Source organism: Pezoporus flaviventris, unplaced genomic scaffold (genome assembly GCF_033815535.1).
Source record: "Pezoporus flaviventris isolate CSIRO_AGI_PZ_B2104156 unplaced genomic scaffold, CSIRO_AGI_Pfla_v1 ptg000002l, whole genome shotgun sequence".
Classification (NCBI taxonomy): Eukaryota; Metazoa; Chordata; class Aves; order Psittaciformes; family Psittacidae; genus Pezoporus; species Pezoporus flaviventris.
In genome coordinates, this window is record NW_026892550.1 from 58,069,819 (window position 1) to 58,087,894 (window position 18,076).

The 18,076-nt window shown below is 47.8% G+C and overlaps 1 protein-coding gene across 1 annotated transcript in view; it reads left to right on the forward strand.

Annotated features, from left to right (window-relative positions):
• Positions 1-6,143: 6,143 nt before the first annotated feature.
• Positions 6,144-18,076, forward strand: part of LOC133274623 (AF4/FMR2 family member 1-like) — a 29,057-nt gene continuing 17,124 nt past the window's right edge. Inside the window, exons 1-7 of the mRNA XM_061464103.1 lie at positions 6,144-6,148; positions 6,292-6,412; positions 6,978-7,883; positions 14,293-14,337; positions 15,640-15,726; positions 16,098-16,134; positions 16,507-16,558. Coding sequence (XP_061320087.1) covers positions 6,144-6,148; positions 6,292-6,412; positions 6,978-7,883; positions 14,293-14,337; positions 15,640-15,726; positions 16,098-16,134; positions 16,507-16,558 — 1,253 coding nt within the window. The remainder of the gene's footprint in view (positions 6,149-6,291; positions 6,413-6,977; positions 7,884-14,292; positions 14,338-15,639; positions 15,727-16,097; positions 16,135-16,506; positions 16,559-18,076) is intronic.

Consider the following 18,076-nt stretch of genomic DNA (forward strand, 5'->3'; position numbering starts at 1 on the left):
TTGAAAATCCATGGGTGTGTGAGGTGAGTAGGACTGAACCAACACTCAGGGCAGACACTGTTAAATGGAGAGCAAAGAGATGCCACACTTCCGTCTGGAAGTACTGGGTTGGGCAATGTATCAGCACCTGCACTTTGTATGGAAACATTGTCACTTTAGGCTTTAAACCTCTGAGTCGTGTTTTTTGTTTTGTTTTTTTTCTTTCTCCCATGTAAAATTGTAAGTATATGGCCAGGTAAGATGGTGCTGTGTACATAAAATACATCTAATGTTCCCACCACCTGTGCTTCATCGCTGATGCCTGAGGTCAGTAGCGCGGCATTTTCAGGAATTCAGAATTGAGAAACAACGGCATCCAGTTTGCCTGCACACCTTTGCTTGTTCTCTTGGATTTGAATTTCTATGCAGTGTTTATTTAAATGAGAGGCTTTCTCTGGAGACCCCCACTTTTATTCAGTGCATAAGTAGGTAAGAATGGATCTTCTAAAATTCACATGCTCATAAACAGCTTAAATACATTTGGAATTAGGATCACCAGTAGGAAGCTTGTCCTGTTAGGTTTTTCAGAAGTATTACTCTGGTAATCCTCTTCACCTCAGAAGTGCCCTTTTGAGTTAAGGATAAGCTGCAGAGTACAAGAAGCTTATGTTATCGATTTGTTTTGTTTGCATTGTACCTAATGGGGTCAGTTTCCTTCACTTGCAACACATCTGTCAGAGACAAGGACCTGAAAAAGGGGACACTTCTATCCCTGATCAGTGAATAAAAACACAGGTGGGAAAAGCTGCAGTGTGCTAATGTTGAAAAGAGAAGCAAGGTGGGGGGGGGTCTACAGGTTACAGGGTATGTTCTGGCAGGAAGCTTTCTTCAGGGAAACGCTCATTTATCAGACTTGAAATGTTCCCCAGGAACTTAGCGTTTTTCATCAAGTCTTGCAATGAAAATGGCGTTCATTTTGTTGTTGGGGCAATGACAGCACTGGGGTAGAGGCTCGAGGAGCAAGACCCAAAGAGCTTGTTACGAACACTGACTCCCCTTCTCTTGTAAGCAGGTATTCACTGCCAGGATAGGTTTGTCCTGAAGACTACCAGTGGTTCATGGTCATGTCTTGGTCAGTGCCTGGGTGTCAGTGATTCTAACATTTCTTAAGTGCCCTTTTCATCACAGTGTATCTGTTTAAGGAATATGTTCAAAAAAAGGCCAGCAGGTACCTCTGTGCCACAGTTCTATTGGGTCATCCTCTTGATTATTTGCAGGTTTGCAGTCTCTTCAGAGCCTCAGCAGAAGTCTGTGCTCTGTGCTTTGAAGAAATGGATGGTAGGCAGCGTGAAGCAGGGTTAGGTTTTTTAACTGTCTCGCAGGGTTTCATAGGCATTAGTGAGACAAGCACTGAAATACAGAAGTTGAATTATGGCATGGAGAAATAAGAAATGTAACTGCATTCAGTATCATAGTGAAAAGCCTTCTTTTCAATGGCTTCTTCCATGACTACAAGACTGATTATGCAGGAAAACATTAAAGCATTGACCCGTTAAGAAAATGCGTGTTTAAACCTCATACCGCAGAGCAAATGCAAGACTGCTGCCTACATCTGGGGGGGGGGTGTAGATACAGTTGGCTCGCTGCGGTGCAGCGCATTTCTTCCATGCTGTGATATTGGATAGTGTACGTTATGTCCACATCTAGCATTGGAACCTGCTGCAAGCCATATGACTGACATATGCTGCAAGCCGTATGACATATGCTGCAAGCCATATGACAAGTCACACCCCTTGAAATTCCCTAAGCAGGGGGTCTGTGTAGCCTGCACAGGCAAAAGCTTTGCTGAGTTGTATTGGGGTGGTGCCTGCAGGGGTGGCTTCGGTGAGAAGCTGCCAGGAGCTTCCCCCGTGTGCAGTGTAGTCAATGCCAGCTGGCTCCAAGACAGACCCGCCAAGGCCAAGCCCATCAGCAACAGCGGTAGCGCCTCTGGGATAATGTATGTAAGAAGGGGAAAAAGAAAATCCTGGCCCCTTCCGTAACCTTCGAGTTTGCTGGCAGGACTTGTGACCCTATGGGGGCCCCACGCTGAAGCAGAGTGTTCCTGAAGGACTGCACCCCATGGAAGGGGCTGATGCTGGAGCCATTCCTGAAGAACTGCCACCTCTGGGGAGGATTCACATTGGACTGTGTGCCCTGGGAGGGAGCCCACGCTGGAGCAGGGGAAGAGCATGAGGAGTCCTCCCCTGAGGGATCTTTCCTTTCGGGACAAAGATGTGGAATGGGAAGAACCCAACCGTTTTCTGGTTGTTTTTACATTTTTAAACTATGCACTTAAAATTATGTAGCTTTATGTAGAAGCTTTCTGTAAATGGCCTCTAAAATTGTAATTTACTATTTGCTATAAATGGGGTATAAACTGTTCCCTGGTTATCTGCCCAGTGCTTTGATGGGAGTTGTGCCCTGAACCAGAAAATGAGGAGTGTAACCTTGTTTCAGTGTTGGTTTAAATCTCAGCTGTTCTGAAAGAAGTTGGGTAAATGTTTGGTTAATTACTGGAGGAAAGGAGTTGCAGGCGCAGTTTGGTTTTATCATTGTGCACGCAGAGCAAAGGCCAGCAGAGCTGCTTTCGAGGGAGTCTACAAACCGCCAGCAGGCCTAGAGCCCAGCAGAATTTGGGTGAGAGGCTTTATTTTCCCCAAGTTTCTTAGCCTGCAATTTCAAGCATGGGTACTTGCAAGTTTAGCAGCAGCAGCAGCAGCCGCCTCGGCTTTCCATTCGCTACACCTGCGTAGCCACGTGCGTCCTGTACTTGCTTTTGAAAACGCTAAAAGCCACGCGAGCCTCTTTTCCTCTACAAAAGCAAGCAAACGTTGCACACCCATACGCACACGCGCAAGCCGCTGGGAGGGATGCGGCAGCGGGCAGGGAGCCGCCGCTCGCAGCGCTACGCCCGCTGTCCACAGAGCGCCGGCTGCAAGCGGCCAGGTTGAAGAGACTCGTGCGCGGCGGCGGCGGCAGAGCCCGCCCACCCGCCCGCTCCTGTCCAATCGCGCCGCTCTGCTGCGCTGACTGACAGAACCGCCTGCCCAATTTAGGAGGTTGGGTCGTACCATGACAGCGCTGCTAAAAAGGGTGGTGGGCGCACCACAGTGCGGGTACTCGTGGGGGCAGTGAGCTGCTGCCAGACCCGCTCCCCATAAAGCGACAGAGGACTAAAAGAGCAGCGGGCCGCGGTTGATGTTGGCACGCTGCGAGCCAGATCTTGTTTTTTCACAGAGGGCCGTGTGGTCAGGTCCGGTCCCCCCCGTGAGTTCCCCCCTCCCAGCTGAAAGTGCCGAGGCCCGCATCGTCCTCCTCGTCGCCGGCCGGGCATGACTGGCGCCGGAGGAGGGCGCGGCTGCCCGGATGTCTGTCAAGATGAGTGTGAGGCAGGCCGGGCTCGGGGCGCCGGGCTGCGGGGAGCGAGGGCTGCGGTGCGGTGGCCGCTTGGAGCCGCACGCTGACGGGCGTCCGGAGGAGGGCGACGCGGCACCGCCACATGGACGAGGAGGCGTTGGCAGCCGGGTAGAGCCTGGGTAGCTGGGGAGAGAACTCATGGAGAGAAGACACTTGGGGCGTTAAACTTGGCGACGGCTGCCCAGTCGAGGTAGGGCGTTAAAGAGCTTGTGTCGCTGTTGGTGTGGTAATGATGCCTTCGCTCCTTGCCGGGCAGAGTTTGCTGTTGGTGCGGTGTGTGTGGAGAGGCGTCCTGGCTGGATTCCGTTGATGCGTTTCGCTCACTGAGGCGCCGCTGCCTCAGCTCAGCATAAAGCTGCTTTTAGCTGGAAACCCAGAGTCCTAATTCTCGCTGTCAAACCCCTCCCCAGCAAGTTAACATCACTGGGAAACTGATTTTCTCCTCCCCTGGGGGCTTGTCCGTATCTCTTTTGGTGGTTTTCTCTTGTAGCCAGCCCAGCCTAAACAGGTTTCTGTGGTTGCCCGCAGCGCTGTTTGAAGGGGTGGTAAATGGTTTCTGTTCTATTGGGTTGGAGAACTGGCAGTGTAAATGGGAGGTTGCGTCTGCCTGTGTGCAGGTCTGCTGGATAGGTGGGAAATGGTTGTAGAGAAGAGTACGGAAACGAAGGGTCCGATGTCGTTGCTGTCAGGCAGTAGAATTCAAGCGAATGCAGCAGTGGCGGTTAAATCCTTTTCGGGTGACTGTGTTCTGCCTGCTGGGGGGCGGGGGGCATCCTGTCTAAAGTCAACTTCACCCTCGGCATGGGGGAGGCAGCTTTTCTGAAGTCACGGTGTTTGATGACGCAGTGCCGTTTAAGGTACCCGTTAAATGCCTTGTTAGCTTTTAGGATGCTTTAACGAGCGGGTCAGAAATGCCAAGGGGAGAAACTCCTCTCGTTGCTCTTTAGCCCCCCCCGCTCCCCTGTGCTCCAGGCGAGGGATGAGTACAAGGAATTAAAACTGGTGGTATATCCTGCGCAGAAGTTTGGCGCTCCGCAGTGTGTTTTCACAGTGGTGCTTTTCGACAGGCTTGAAGCCAAGAGGTGGCTTTACGTTGCAGACTGCAAGATGACAGAGCCCTGAGCTTTGGGGAAGCAGGACGGGAAGGTTGACTGCTTCGTTAACAGCTGAACTCTTCTCTAGCTCTGACTACCTGCTCTCTCTGCATGTGGGGAGACTGGGAGCACTTCAAGTGGCAAAGGCTTAAGTTTGCGGCATCCTTTCCCTTTCCTTTGTATGATGACTTACTGGCATGATTTACTGGCCTGCTGTATCAGCCCGTTGCTTTAATAGGCTGCGTGCTAAGAGGGGCTACAGCATAAGTGTTAGCGCCACTGGCTGGCTGTGAAGCTTGGCTTGGCTCCAAGGCTAGGGACACGCTTGATGTCTTGGAGGTCACACAGCCGTTTTCTTGGGTGGCAGGAGGGCACATGGGAGCAGGGCCTAGCAGGAAGCTTGCCATCAGACAGCAGTTTTCCATAGCTCACATTGTGTCAGGAAGCCACTTCTGCAGTAATTGGACCTCTTGATTAACTGTTTCAGGAAAGCCAGGCCTCTAGCTTGACCTTCAGTTGGGGATCATCGGTGTGGTCTTTGAGAAAATGTCAGTGGTGGGGAAGGCAAGGCTCTTCCCTTCCAAACTGGGACGCTCGAGAAGTTGAGTGTACTAAGAAGAATATAGGAATTGCATGTATGCAGTAGACTGTGCGGTAGGGTAGAAAGAGGAGGGAAGAGAGAAAAATAATGCATCCACATAGTGTGCCTGTGAGTAGAGTAGAAGCAGGAGAGGAGGCCAATGCCTGCATCCACATACTGTGCCTCCGTGCTGCTGCTTGACAAATGTCCATTAATAGTCCCAGATTTTGCAGGAGTATTTCACAGAGATGGTGTAGTTTAAAGTATCTGGCTTTCCGTGAAGTTATTCTGCTGCGCATGTGACGCAGCTTTATTGCTGTTTTGATGTGGGGCTGGCGGAATTGAGTGTATGCGTATGCGGTTGAGGAGGAACAGGGGGATTTGACCTGGTGCTTTCCAGATTTCTGAGACCACCACTTTAAATACATTTGCACGATTGCTTTAAATGGAACTGCATGGTTTGGCAGGTAAGCAAGCAGCTTTCTGACTGCCAATTTAAAGTAAAGACTAAGTTTTCAAGCCTCTTTATAAAGCTGGCAAAGTTCAGTCTCTGAAAGTGGCAACACCTTCAAAATAGTAGATTCTTTTTTACCCTCAGGTGAAGAGTTAGACAGAATCACAGAACCGTGAGGGTTGGAAGGGACCTCTGGAGATCATACAGCCCACCCGCCCTGGCAAGGCGGGGCCACCTAGAGCAGATGACACAGGAAGGTGCCCAGGCAGGTTTGGAATGTCTCCAGAGAGGGGGCCACCACTACTCTCCTGGGCAGCTTGTTCCAGTGCTCTGCCACCCTTGATGTAAAGAAGTTCTTCCTCACGTTGGGGTGAAGCTTCTTGAATTTTAGTTTGTGGCCATTGGTCCTCATCCTGCCGTTGAGCACCACTGAAAAGAGTCTGGAACCAGTGTTTGACGATTCAATGGACGGATAGTTTTTCCCTTCCCACCTTTCTTGATGTATGGTATCAAGAGTAGAAAGCCCCGAGAAGGATGCTTGCTGTACCTTGTATGTATTATAGCACCATGCGGTGACATGACGTAACTGATTTGCCAACTGTAAGCATCCTGTTCAAAATGACTTTCATGCTGGACATGCACTGTTGTCTGAGAAGCACAGTAGGTACTCGTTGGTAACAGTGGTGTAAAGCGTTAACCATCCTTTCTTTCTCTCTTTCCTAAAGCTTATGCAATGAGGACAGAAACCTGCTGCATGCTAGAGAGAGAGAGAGACGAATTGGGGAGGCTCAGCAGGAGAAAAACAAGCTCCCTGAGAAGCCTCCCGTCTTTGCAGCACCCTACAAGGTAATGGGGGGGGGGGCGGTGTGGTGGAGGGAGAGGAGGAAAGATGGTTGGAGCGTAAGAGCAGAGCTGTGGCTTCTGCATATGGTGTAGCAGAGTTGAGTGTGACACGTGCAGAACCAGCATCTTCCCATCTGCTTAACTTAAGCTCATCAGAGTATGTGTTTAAAGCTCTGAAGATGGTGCAAGCGCAGTAAGGTCTTTGGGCTGGGCAGATTCATTTGGAGGCTACTTCCTGTAGTTTGGGAATTTGAGGGAGAGCACCCAAGAGCAGCTTGGCTGCCTGTCTGTGTGCAGCTGTGATAGAAACAAACGGGTCTGCTGTTAGTGTTCCTGAAGACTGCAGGCACACCTACAAGTTTGGCTCAGAAGAACTAAGAGTGAGCAGAGCAGTCCCACTTGCTTTGGAGGGACTGCACTGCAGGATCAAGATGAGCTTGCCTAACTTTGCTTGTGGTGATACACGGTGATGCAATTAAGATCCTGACGAATCTCTCTTACAGAGCTGAGTCTCCTGAAGTTGAGGGTCCGTGCTTTTTCCATTTCTGCCTCTGTTCTTCTGTTGCAGACTCATAAAGGAGATGACTTGTCAAACCAAATTCGGAACGTGCTGGGCAATTATGAGGATGTCATGGGGCTCATCAACTCCAAAACCCAATGGAATTTCTTAGGGCTTCAGGAAGTCCTTCCTCCGGTCTCACCTGAAGCACCTCATTTCCCACACTCCCTTGATGAAAATACCAGCCCTACATCATCACCTTCATTCCACGACACAGCCCACCATCCACCCACTACGGCTGTAAGTGCTCCTCCTGCTCACCGCTCAAGTCCCTGCGAAAAGGCACAATCAAGGCCAAAACCGCATTCAGGTTTGCACGTGCAGAGCGGCAGCTCATCCAACGGTCAGAGCCAAAGTCGCAAACGCAGTTGTGGTGACAAGGAAAGTCACGAAGGTCTTCATCGCAAGGGAAGTGACAGGCGTGCGGCTGGTGAAGGTCGTGCTCATGATCTGGACTACTCCATTTTCTCATTTTCTTCATTTCTGACACCTTTGCCTCCTCCACTGGAACCTCTGTCACCTCTGCGTTCCGACCTGCACGTCAGTTCCAAGTCAGAAAAGAGCAGCAAAAGCCAGGAGCTGACCTACAGTCAAAGAAAATCGTTTCAGGACCTAGTGACAGGATCAGAGGAAGAGGAAAGTCAGGACGGCTCAGACATTGACCTGAGCAGCAACACTCGGCCTTCCTCTCGGACGGTTCCTACAGCTTTGCCATCAAAGCCCAGCGCGATGCAGCAGAAACCAACTGCCTGTGTGAGACCAATGGATGTCCAAGATCAGGCGCGAGAGGAATCGCCAGATCTCAAACCTCTCCTGGAGGAATACCATAGAGAGCCCTTTGAAAAGATCTCAGATCTGAAGGTGAATGCCAGAGCCAGACTATTCAAATCAGAAATCCCTTCTGAGCCCGTAAAGGTGAGTTAGGAGACTCTGTTGCTGGCAGGGTAAGCTCAGCTATGGAAGGACAGGTCACCAAAGGGCAGAGACTACGAGCAGCATTGATGGCTGTGCACACTTTATCACTTTTAGAAGGTGTATTTTAAGAGTGCCTTTTGCCAGTACATCTGGGGGAGATACCTGGATGGTGAAAATGCAGCACTCGCCATGATTCCGTGTCTGTTTTATCAGTGAGGCTGCAGCAGGCCTTATGGTTAGAGCGACTGCTTCTGTTGCTGTGACTTTTGTCTTGCCTGTAAAGATTGTTGAAAAGAAGAAGGGGGGAAATGATACGCTGAGAGGTCAGGGGGTGATGTACCTACAGTCAGTGCATGCAGAGCGTTGGTACTCGGTCTGAGTGCTGGTGAGTAGAAGTCCCATATGTTTGCTGAGTACTGGGACAGCTGACTGTGCAGGGAGTTCTATGGTCACCTGGTAGGATGAAGGTTTTTGGGCTTTTTGGGGTTTTGGGTAGTTGTCTGTGAACACCACAGGGCTCTCCTAAGTGAGTTTGTACGATGTAACTGTAGACCCTCAGGGAAGTATCGATGTAAACAAAAAATATCCTGAAGATTTCTACCAGATGGACTTAGCCCTTGGGAAGCACGAGACCATTCTGTTTCCCGCTCCATGGAATGTTTTTTGAGCAGTTTCTCGAAGGAAATTTAGTGCAGAAGTGGGATTGTAAATCATAAGCAAGACCCTGAAAGCCCTCTAAAATTCTGCATTCAGGGAAAGACTGTAGGCTCTTTCTTGTCCCCCAGCTATGAGCAAAAGGAGCAGAGCTCTTTTGTTTGTTGTTGTCAGCAGAAGGCATCCTGGGCAGCAAGCTCGAGCATATCTTAGTTCTGGTCACTGCACTTGTCCTTTCTCTGCCAAGGACTGAGACCTAAGGCAGCTGGGCAAGGAGAGAGGTGGAGAGAGTTTTAAGATTGTGTTTTGCCTTTGTAGGAGAAAGGGAGAGTGTGGGTGCCTTCTGCCTTTTGTGGAAGAGGGTGTTGATCAGCTGCAAACGGCTGTAGGCAATTTCTTGTGGAAAAGGAGAGGAAACTGGCAAAATGACATTGATGAGAAGTTAACAGGTACCTTAATGCCCAGGTTTGAAAAGAAACAAGTAATAGACACAGACTAAACCCAACCAAACAGTAGCTATGCTGGGTTTGGATCTAAGTGACTAGAATTTTGTTGCAAAATGCCTTTTAGCTTTTAATAGCCTGATTCCTGCTGACCTCCAGCAGTACATAAACCCTCAAGTGGTTAAATGGCTTTAGGAAGTAAAGCTAGAGCTTCTGAGAAACTTGAAACCTTCAGGCAAAGGAAGGCAAACCTGTGATTTTTTTTCTTTTTCTCCGAAGCTCTTTGGACACAAGAAAGAGGTCCATGCATTTAGTTTGAGATTGAGCAAAATAATCCATCTTGGAGTTAGAAAAGCATGTAATATCTTTGAGGACTGTTTTATTTCCTCCAGGCAGCCAGGCAGGAACAGGACAGTGCACCCATTGTTTACTGAGCATTTTGATGTAAAATGCTTCCATTGCCAGGAGCCTTCATTGTCAGCTGAAGAAAGCAAGAGTAGAAGTTGATGGAAACGGTTTGGTTTGTTTTCAAACCTGCAGCAAGGGTGGTGGCAGGCTGGAGCTGCTGTCTTGTCTTGTCTTGTCTTGTCTTGTCTTGTCTGTGAGTGGGGCTTCTGGGTTGACCCTGGGACAGAAGCAGGAGAGTGCCTGGAGGTATGGCATTGTTTCAGTGACTCAACTTTAGGTTGCCTTGGAAAGGAGAGGAGTGGACTTGAATGGGTTAAGCGCGCTTGTGAAATCGTCCACAGGGGACTTGGCTGCATGCAACCTGCTGGTTAAACTGGGGCTCACAGAGGACCTGAAATAGCACCCAGATAAATTATTTTAGAAGGCTCCTGTGGACTTTGAGCCTGGTGGCTTTGATTTGTAGTCTGCCATGAAGTCGCGGGTGTCAAAACCAAGCGAGCAGCGTAAACACAAATATGAGAACAAGTAGATTTTGATGTAACTTTGAAGATTTCTGTCTCGCTGGATGAGGCAGAGCCATTCTGTACATTTCTGTGGTGCCTCAGTATTGCTTTAGTGTGCATAAAGCAAAAAGTATAGCATGGTTTTTGTTTTTCATGAAATGTAGAAGTGAAACTTAACGCTGGGAGCAATGGCAAGCAGATGGACTTTAGCTTTGCTTTGCTGGAATTACAAGAGTCTTGCTCCATTACGGTCAAGAACTAAGCTGGTGAGAGGGGAGATGTAGGATGCGTTGCTTGTTTCTGCTCCTCCTGCACTGCTAAACCCACCCAGCTGGCTACCTGAAGCTAGAAGAAAACTTGAACAAGTGCATCCCCAAACGTACATTTTACAGCTGCTGCAGTGTGAGGTGCCTTGTTAGTGCAGCACTGGAACCAAGTTTCTTCTCTTTCCACAAGGACAGTCGGATAGGAAGGTTTTTGAAAGTTGGGTTTCCGTTTCAGTTTTCTTTGAGTTGCATTTTGCCTTTCCTTCTCTCTTCCACCTTTTGTCTTGTTTGTTGTGGCCATTGTGTTTTTGATGAAATGAAGTGAATTTTCTGCGCTAAAAACGGTGCGTCTTGCGGTAATTATTAACCCTCTGTGAAAATTAATCCTAGCCTTAGGAAATCTGCTCAGAAAATTGCCTTCTCTGCTCATGGGTTTGTCGTTCTCTGACTGCAGCTTCCCGAATTTCGTAGAACAGCTCGAGCTGCTGCTACGGGGACTCGGCTGCCAAACAGTATCTGTACGTTATTTTGCAGTAGCAACGAACCCTCAGGCAATTTCCACGTAACAAAATGGCCTTTAAAGTCTGTAGCTATAATTCATGGAGCAGTCATGAAAGACATATTTAGCTCTGTGCAATCTGAGAATTTAAACAAATTATATCAACCAAGATTTTGTGACTAGATAACAAAAGTCCCTTTTTGAGCTTCTGATTTGAATGGTTTTGAGCCAATACAAAAGTAGCACCAAGGGAAACCTAAGGGTGTGCAAGTATTCCCACGCTGAAGTCAGGGAAGGGATACTCATCCTTAAAATACAGCTTGTTTCGAAGTCTGCGCACACTTTATCTGGTTTGTTATTGGCTTAGTGCAAAGCCCACAGGCAACAGTGCGAAGACACCTCGGTAAGCTTCAGCTCAAGTTCCATATTTTTCCTTATAAAAAGGCTAATAACTCTTTTTGTGTGAACTTTAAAACAGAAACAAATATAAAAAACAACCCCTACAATTCCTGAACCTGAAAGAAGTCAGAAGAAAATCTTGTGTTAACTACCTGCCTGTACCTCCCGTACTTGATGCGGTTTTGCTGCTTTTGTTTGCTCGACACCAGTGTTGCGGTTTCCCCTGTGTAGCCAGTTCTCCTGTGGCTTGCAGGGGCCTTTTTTACTGCAGCAGCTGCCAGTTTTGTTTGCCCTCTTAAGAAAGGGTAGACGTTCCCCATGCGTCAAACACTTGTGGGAATCGGTGAGCGGATGAAAGAAAGAGATCTGTTGAACAAGTGCACTGTGTCTGCAGCAAGCGATAAACATCCCTTAAAAACATGCTTAAGGACCACCCATGCTGATAGTTTGCTTGCAGGATGGTGCCTGCCTGACTAGAAATTATTTTAATCACAGGTATATTCACACAGTCTTCGTATTTGTTCCAATAAACGCTCTCCTGAATAGGTAACTAGGAACGGTTGCTTCAGCTTTCCCCAAAAGCAGCTTTGTCACCACATCCTCTAAAACCAGGTGGATGGAGTAAGCCATGCTTCAGATCGTTGGACCTGGCTTTGTATCAGAGATGTATTATAATCTCTTTAGTGGTAAATCTTTGGCAGAGCATCTGCTTTGGTGTCTGGTGTTTCTTAAGATAGCCTGCAAAAACCTGTATGGATTTCTGTGTTTACGTGTTTGTTTTCATCAAGTTGATTGTAGCTTCAAGTTTTGGCAGGCTTTTTCAGTACACAGCAGCACATTATTGCATCCCTAATCAAGATGATTAGAGGCTTGGTTAAAATACATACAGTCTCTTTTGTTGGCTGGGTCATTTTGGAAGCGTGCCCTATGTGTGTGCATCTTGCATCTATCTATAGTATTAGAGGGTAGATTCTTAACACAGAAATGCAGGTGGAAAATCACTTTGAAGAGTAAGTTAGTGTGTTATTCCTAGCGTGACTTGTGTGTGAACAGAGAGTGCATTTAATATGCAAGATCTCCTCCCGCTCTGAGCTAGCGAAGCACGTACAGATGAAGTGAGGAAGGGTGGTAGGTTTTGGTCTGATCTTGCCCCGCCTGTTCTATTCAAACTAAGTCTTCATTCATGCATATGCAGTTTTGTGATCCCCATTGCATTCAAGGGGCAAAAGCCCATGCGGTTGACATGGAAAAATAAATTTGTAACCAAATATTTCTATTAAAATATAGTATTAAATTGGAAGCAGCTGTAAATGGGAAACTTTTTCAGCAGCCTGAAGAGGTGACCTTCTCTGCTGATAATTGATAGCTGCAGTGGCAAAGCTCTCATTAGGAAACAAAGAAAACTGCCAGCACAGTGAAGGGCATGGAACTCAAATTGGCTTTTCTGATCCTGCTCGCTCGGGTTTTCTCAGCACTAATAATTTAGCCTGAAACCAGGCAAAGAGCAGTAGCTGGTATTCTTGAGCCACACACACACACACACACGTTGCGAGTCCATTTCAATTAGGAGGAGATAGCAGGCAACATAGGAAATGCCTGCGTGCTCTAGCTCTTCTTGACCTACGCTGCTTGCATATCTACAGGCACCAGTTTCACCTGAGGTGAAAGGGACTGAGAAGCAGCACAGGGCTGATTGGTGTCAGAGGGGCAGCTCTACGTGGGCTGTGACGACAGAGGCATACAGATAAGCAGGTGGAAATTACTGAAATGAGAAGGAGCAGAAAGGTCTTTAGGCGAGGCAGGCTGTTTACAAATCAGGGAGCAAGCTTCAGCCCCCTACTTCCACATGCGAGAGCTGTGTGGTCCTTCAGCTCCATTTGGCACACCTTGGCAGAGTGGAATAAAAATGTGTGCTGTAATTTCTAATGGAATACCTTTGATAAAAAGCAGCAGCCTTAAAAGCTCTTCAGCCATTACCCCAAACCAGCGCTGCTTATTCCTTGTAGTATCTGTGGCAAAACCTTCTTTTCAAAAAGATGCCCACTTTCTGAGTTTCCCAGCTTTGGCGAGCGTTGACTGCATTGTGCAGAGAGGAGAAAGCTGGGCTTTTGCCACTATTCTGTCAATGCTTCTCGTGCTTTGCCCTTCCGCCTCCAGCTATCACACCGAGACCAAGGAGCAGGCTACTGGTGCCTCCTGCTGTGAGGCTGTAACTGAGTCTGCCACAAAAGACGGCAGTGCCGGGCAGGCTGATGCCGTCCCTGTCTTGAGTTACTGCCTGGTTGGGGCACTGCACTGCTTCTGGTTGATGGCTGGGTGTCTGGCCCACACATCATGGCCAGTGGACCTCTCCTTTGTGTACCAGGTGGTTCCTCAAGCAATTTAGTTTGCTTTGGGGTGATTCTTATTATCCCGAGTTCCTTGTTCATCTCTCTCTAGTGTGTCTAAGAGATCTCTGTAAGCCTCAGGGCATGTGCTTATGGAAGTGTGTGGGTTTTTTGGAATTGCCGGTGAAAAGAGGACTTGGAGGTATTTCGGAGAGTTTTGTCACACAGTTGCTGTGCAGCTTGAACAGAATGCCTGTGCATTTCTTAAATTGTTTTCTGCATGAAAATCTCCCTCCCTTCTTTTGCGGGTGTGTGCACCTGTGCATTTGTGCAAGCCTGTTGTAGTGAAGGCAGACTAGTTCCTCCCCGTGTTGCTCTAACCCGGCGGTGCATTCAAGGTTTTATCCTGAACTGCACAAGTTAGTCATACTGCTTTTCAACTTTTCTAATCACAGTTGGTGTTCCCTTGAGTCCAGGAGCTGGCATTTAAGAGTCCGGTGGGTTATTCTTCCACTTACAGCCACCTTTACTTTGCCTGCTCCCAGTTTAGGGCTTTATACTGGCTTCTTATTCTGCTGAGTGCACGTGGGTGCACAGAAGGACACCAGTTAGGAAGCAGGGGGAATCCTGTCAGCTGGACAAGCACCACTGTTTAATGAACTCTCTTTCACTTTGGTTCTTTCTCATCTTTATTGGAATATATCTTCTACTAAAGACTTGAAAACAACAGGCTTTGTAGAATAAAGTGCCCTTCTGATGGGGCTTTTTAGTCTTTTCTTATTAAGGGACTCCCGTGGCCTTTGTAGAACTGTTGGTAAGCAAACGTTTGATGAGTGCCTCTGTTTATCTCAGTCAGCTGGTAAAGGAACAAAGAAACTCATGCTGCTTCCTTCTTTTTATTTGCTTGTAGCAAACCTTCCGCTGGGATGCCCAAGCCGTTAAGGAAATTTTGAAGGTAGGTGCTCTTAAATAATAGATCGACGTGTTTGTGTTTTGTATACATTGAAGTAGTGGTGGGGGGAGGAGGAGGAATATCACCGCGTGCATGGCACTGCTGCTGGACTGGGCTTCTCTGTCCCTGTAATTATGGTACATTTGCGCCAATCTGAGCCAGCTCTTAATGCAAAACTGCCTCTGCAACCTGTGTCAGAGATGGCTTTGTGGGCAGCGCACAGGCTGCCAGTACTCAGCTGGGTCTGAGTACATGGGACCCTTTCACCGAGCACAGAGTGCAAATAAGATAAGTGTTCCAGGAGAGGCAGTGAGGGTGGCAGGCCATATGAGTTCCTTTATTTCTGGGAGGGAGTATTACACTCTTCAGGATTTAAACTTAATAGGGAGACAAGAAAAGTCTGTCTTGTGTGATTTCAACAGAGTGGTTCTGAATTTCTGAGCCCCAGCTTCCCCAAAGGTTTTGTCTAGATTGACCCCCATTAAGGTGTTTTAGCGTATGTTCAAGACAAAGATCGTTGTCTGTGCTAGGCTGTTCACGTGTTTGTTGCAGTGCAAGCCAAAGCTTTAGCCCAGTCCTCTGTGTCCAGCTGTGGTGCCAGAAGAGGCAGGTTGGAGGTTGATCCCTATCTCCTGGCTGCGGTCTGTGTGCTCTACTCTTAGCCGGACCATGGCTTAGCCCAACTAGCTGGTCCCTGGGTGAGAGTTAGGGCAGGGCAACAGGGCAGAAAGGCTCCTAAAGACATAGCCCATCAGGCAGTCGCTCTCTTTGGTTTGAAACCACGTCTTGGAGCTCTGCAGCAAAGGCATCTTGGCCAGTCAGAGCAAAAGGCAGTGTTTCAGGTAGAATAGCATGAGGAATGGCTGGCAGTCAGAGCTCCCTAGCTGACCCCCTTGAGTTTTGAAAAGCCTTTCAGGGGGGTGTTGTTGCTGTAATAGGAACATAATAGGAAGTTCCTGAACTTTGAAAAAGTCCAGAGCTACTGGTAGACAGGTTTTATGTCCTTTTCCCTTTATTAACTGTGATAGCCTAATCCTGCAAACATAGGAAGTATTTAACTCTCTACAAGCTTCACTGAGGTTGCTGCTAATTGGGCAATGCAAGTATGCTTGGAGAAAAAGAGCAAGTGCTCATGACGGTCTGGCTCGCTGAGCTCAAAGAGGGCTTCTTGCTGTGGTATTGCCTCTTGGGTTTACGATGGGCTCAGCTTTTTATTGTACATGAATATAAATGTCTTTGAGGTACAACTTCAGTTGCCTGTATCAGCAAAAATACTGTAACCCACTTCTGTCATTTGCTTTCCAGGAAATGACCCAGTCATGGCCACCTCTTCTGACAGATATTCCTACTCCTCCTACTGCAGAGCCTTCCAAATTTCCATTACCAACAAAGGTAAACACCCTCTTTTTGCCAAGGCTTTTGATAAATTAGAAGAGAGCTTTCCAACTCTTGCACGTACTTTCATCTGATGAGCTTTCCAACTCTTGCACCTCCTTTCATAGGTAAAGGCTTTTAGGAGAAATTATCTTCAGAAGTCACAATGGATTTTGAATTGTGTGATGGTTACTTGCAATGCATCACTTCTGTCCGTGCTAAGCTACATCAGGCAAGCTTAGACTATTGGAGACTTCGGAGTTATTCCTTGTCACGTTGCTCAAAGTATCGATTAGAGTAACAAACACAAGGAAATCGGATCACTGATACGCTGCTATTGAGAGATGATGTATTTGATTCTCAACTTGCACCTTGTGCTTGCTTTCTAGGAGTCGCAGCCTGTTGGATGTGTAGCACAGAACCAGAGTAAGTAGAAATCCAAAGGAAAGCACACTGTTCTATGTGTATTGAGAGACGGTTTTGAGTGTCATACATTGAGAACATCAAATGTTTACCTTGATTAAGGGACGTGGTTTCCTGTGCTTTGTTAAACATTGATGAGTTTAGAAAATGCTGAAGAGACTGTATGCATTCCTTACCTAGAAATTAAGGCAGCAGTTCAGCAGAGAACAAACAGTATTTCATTAGGAAGCCCCATTTGGAGTGATAAATAATCTCAGTGGCAATCAGTTACGTCCTGGAAGAAAGTGACTTTCTAACCTGATGCTCAGAGACCATAGGGTAAAATACGCTACCGGTGAGGCAGATAAACCCCGCTGATTCTCTTTTGATTTACAGGACAGTACGATGGACCTTTGGATACGTTGCCTCGTTCTCAGACAACAGTATCGTAAGTAACCAGACTCAGTTGCCATCTCTTGGTTGAGATTGTAGAGTCTTGCACTCAAGCTCTGTCAGGTCTGTAAAACTCAACCCTTTTCGTGCTGTTCTGACATTCTGCAGAGGAGCCTCCCCTGGCTGGTAGTGTGGGATAGTGTCTTCCTGAGTAGTTAGCTGCTGCTTTAATCCATTCTTTCTTTTGCTGCTCCTTCTTCCACCCCAGCTTGCTCCTCCTGAAGGACTTCTGGGACTTTTCTTTGCGCTGTTAAACATACTCGTTTCAACTGCTGCAGGCTCTGCCTTCCTCCACAGACAATCTTTTTCAGCTCTTCTCAGCTGCCTGTAAAAATCCCTTTTGAGCTTGAGTCAGTTTTCCAGGCAGCAGAGAGAGAAGAGACTTTTACTGTAGACAAGAATCTGAAAATACGCCTTTCTTAGCGCAGAGGTCCAGAATTGTAACTTCGGCATGGTACGTACCTCTGTCCTTCGCCAACATCCCCTCTCTGCTCAGCGTCCGTGCGGGCTCTTCAGAGCCAGTGTACCCACAGTCAGCAAAGACAGCTGAAGTGGGAGGAAGAGGGTGGCTTAGGCTAATGTTCAAAATGGAGTCAAGAAGGATTTCCCCAGGGACTTCCTCTGCACCTGTCCCTTGAACCGATGCATCCCTTCCTCTTTGTTTTTCTGTTTTCACTCGCACAACAGGGCTTGCTTTCTTTGCTGTTTAAATCACACGTGACTGAAAATCCAGCTGCCTGGAGTAGCTTGCCTTACCAAGTGTAGCTGGCTGAAAACAAACAGCGCTTGTGCTGCTTAATTTGAAGCAGCCCTGAAATCCCAGGGTGCTCGTGTGCCCAAATTAAGCATTCGGCTTTACAGAGCGTGCAAGGGTTTCCCAGACGGCTTTAATTCTTGAATACAGCCTGAAGTTAGCACCTGGCAGTGCTGGAATGGAAGAGCCCTTCTTTTAAAAGGGGTAATGTCTCACTCATTTGTGGTGATGCATCTTTAGCCCAGCTGGCGGGGAAGGACCAGCCTTTGCTTTCAAGCGATGCTGATTTTAGTGCTCCTTCTCTCACTAACAGAGCTTTTCTATAGCTTTGGAGGGAGATTGATGGTGTGTATCTAAGCTGGAAAAGAACAGGTCCTGCAAATGAAAACCTGGCGTCTGTTAAGGCATGAGCTAATTAAGGCAGCCACAGGGCAATGGCACGGGCCAAATGCAAAGAGAGCGCGGTAGGCCTTTGGGTGTAATCAAAGTCTGTGTGCGCAGAGAACCTCTTGTGCATCAGGGTAAGGTACTCGGGGACTGTGGGGTTGGTACCTTTTCAACAGGCATCATCTGTGTGGCAAGGGTTGGCTCTGTACTGGTAGACACAGGAGACCTTTGGGGTTTCTTCGCGCCGTCCTGCTCAGTGGACAAGAGTGGATTTGTCACATCTGATTTGTGGAATTGTTTGTTGGGAGTCCGTGGTCAGCTTTGGCAGTAAATGTGGTCCTGTTTCAAGGAGAGTATCTCCGTGCATGGCAG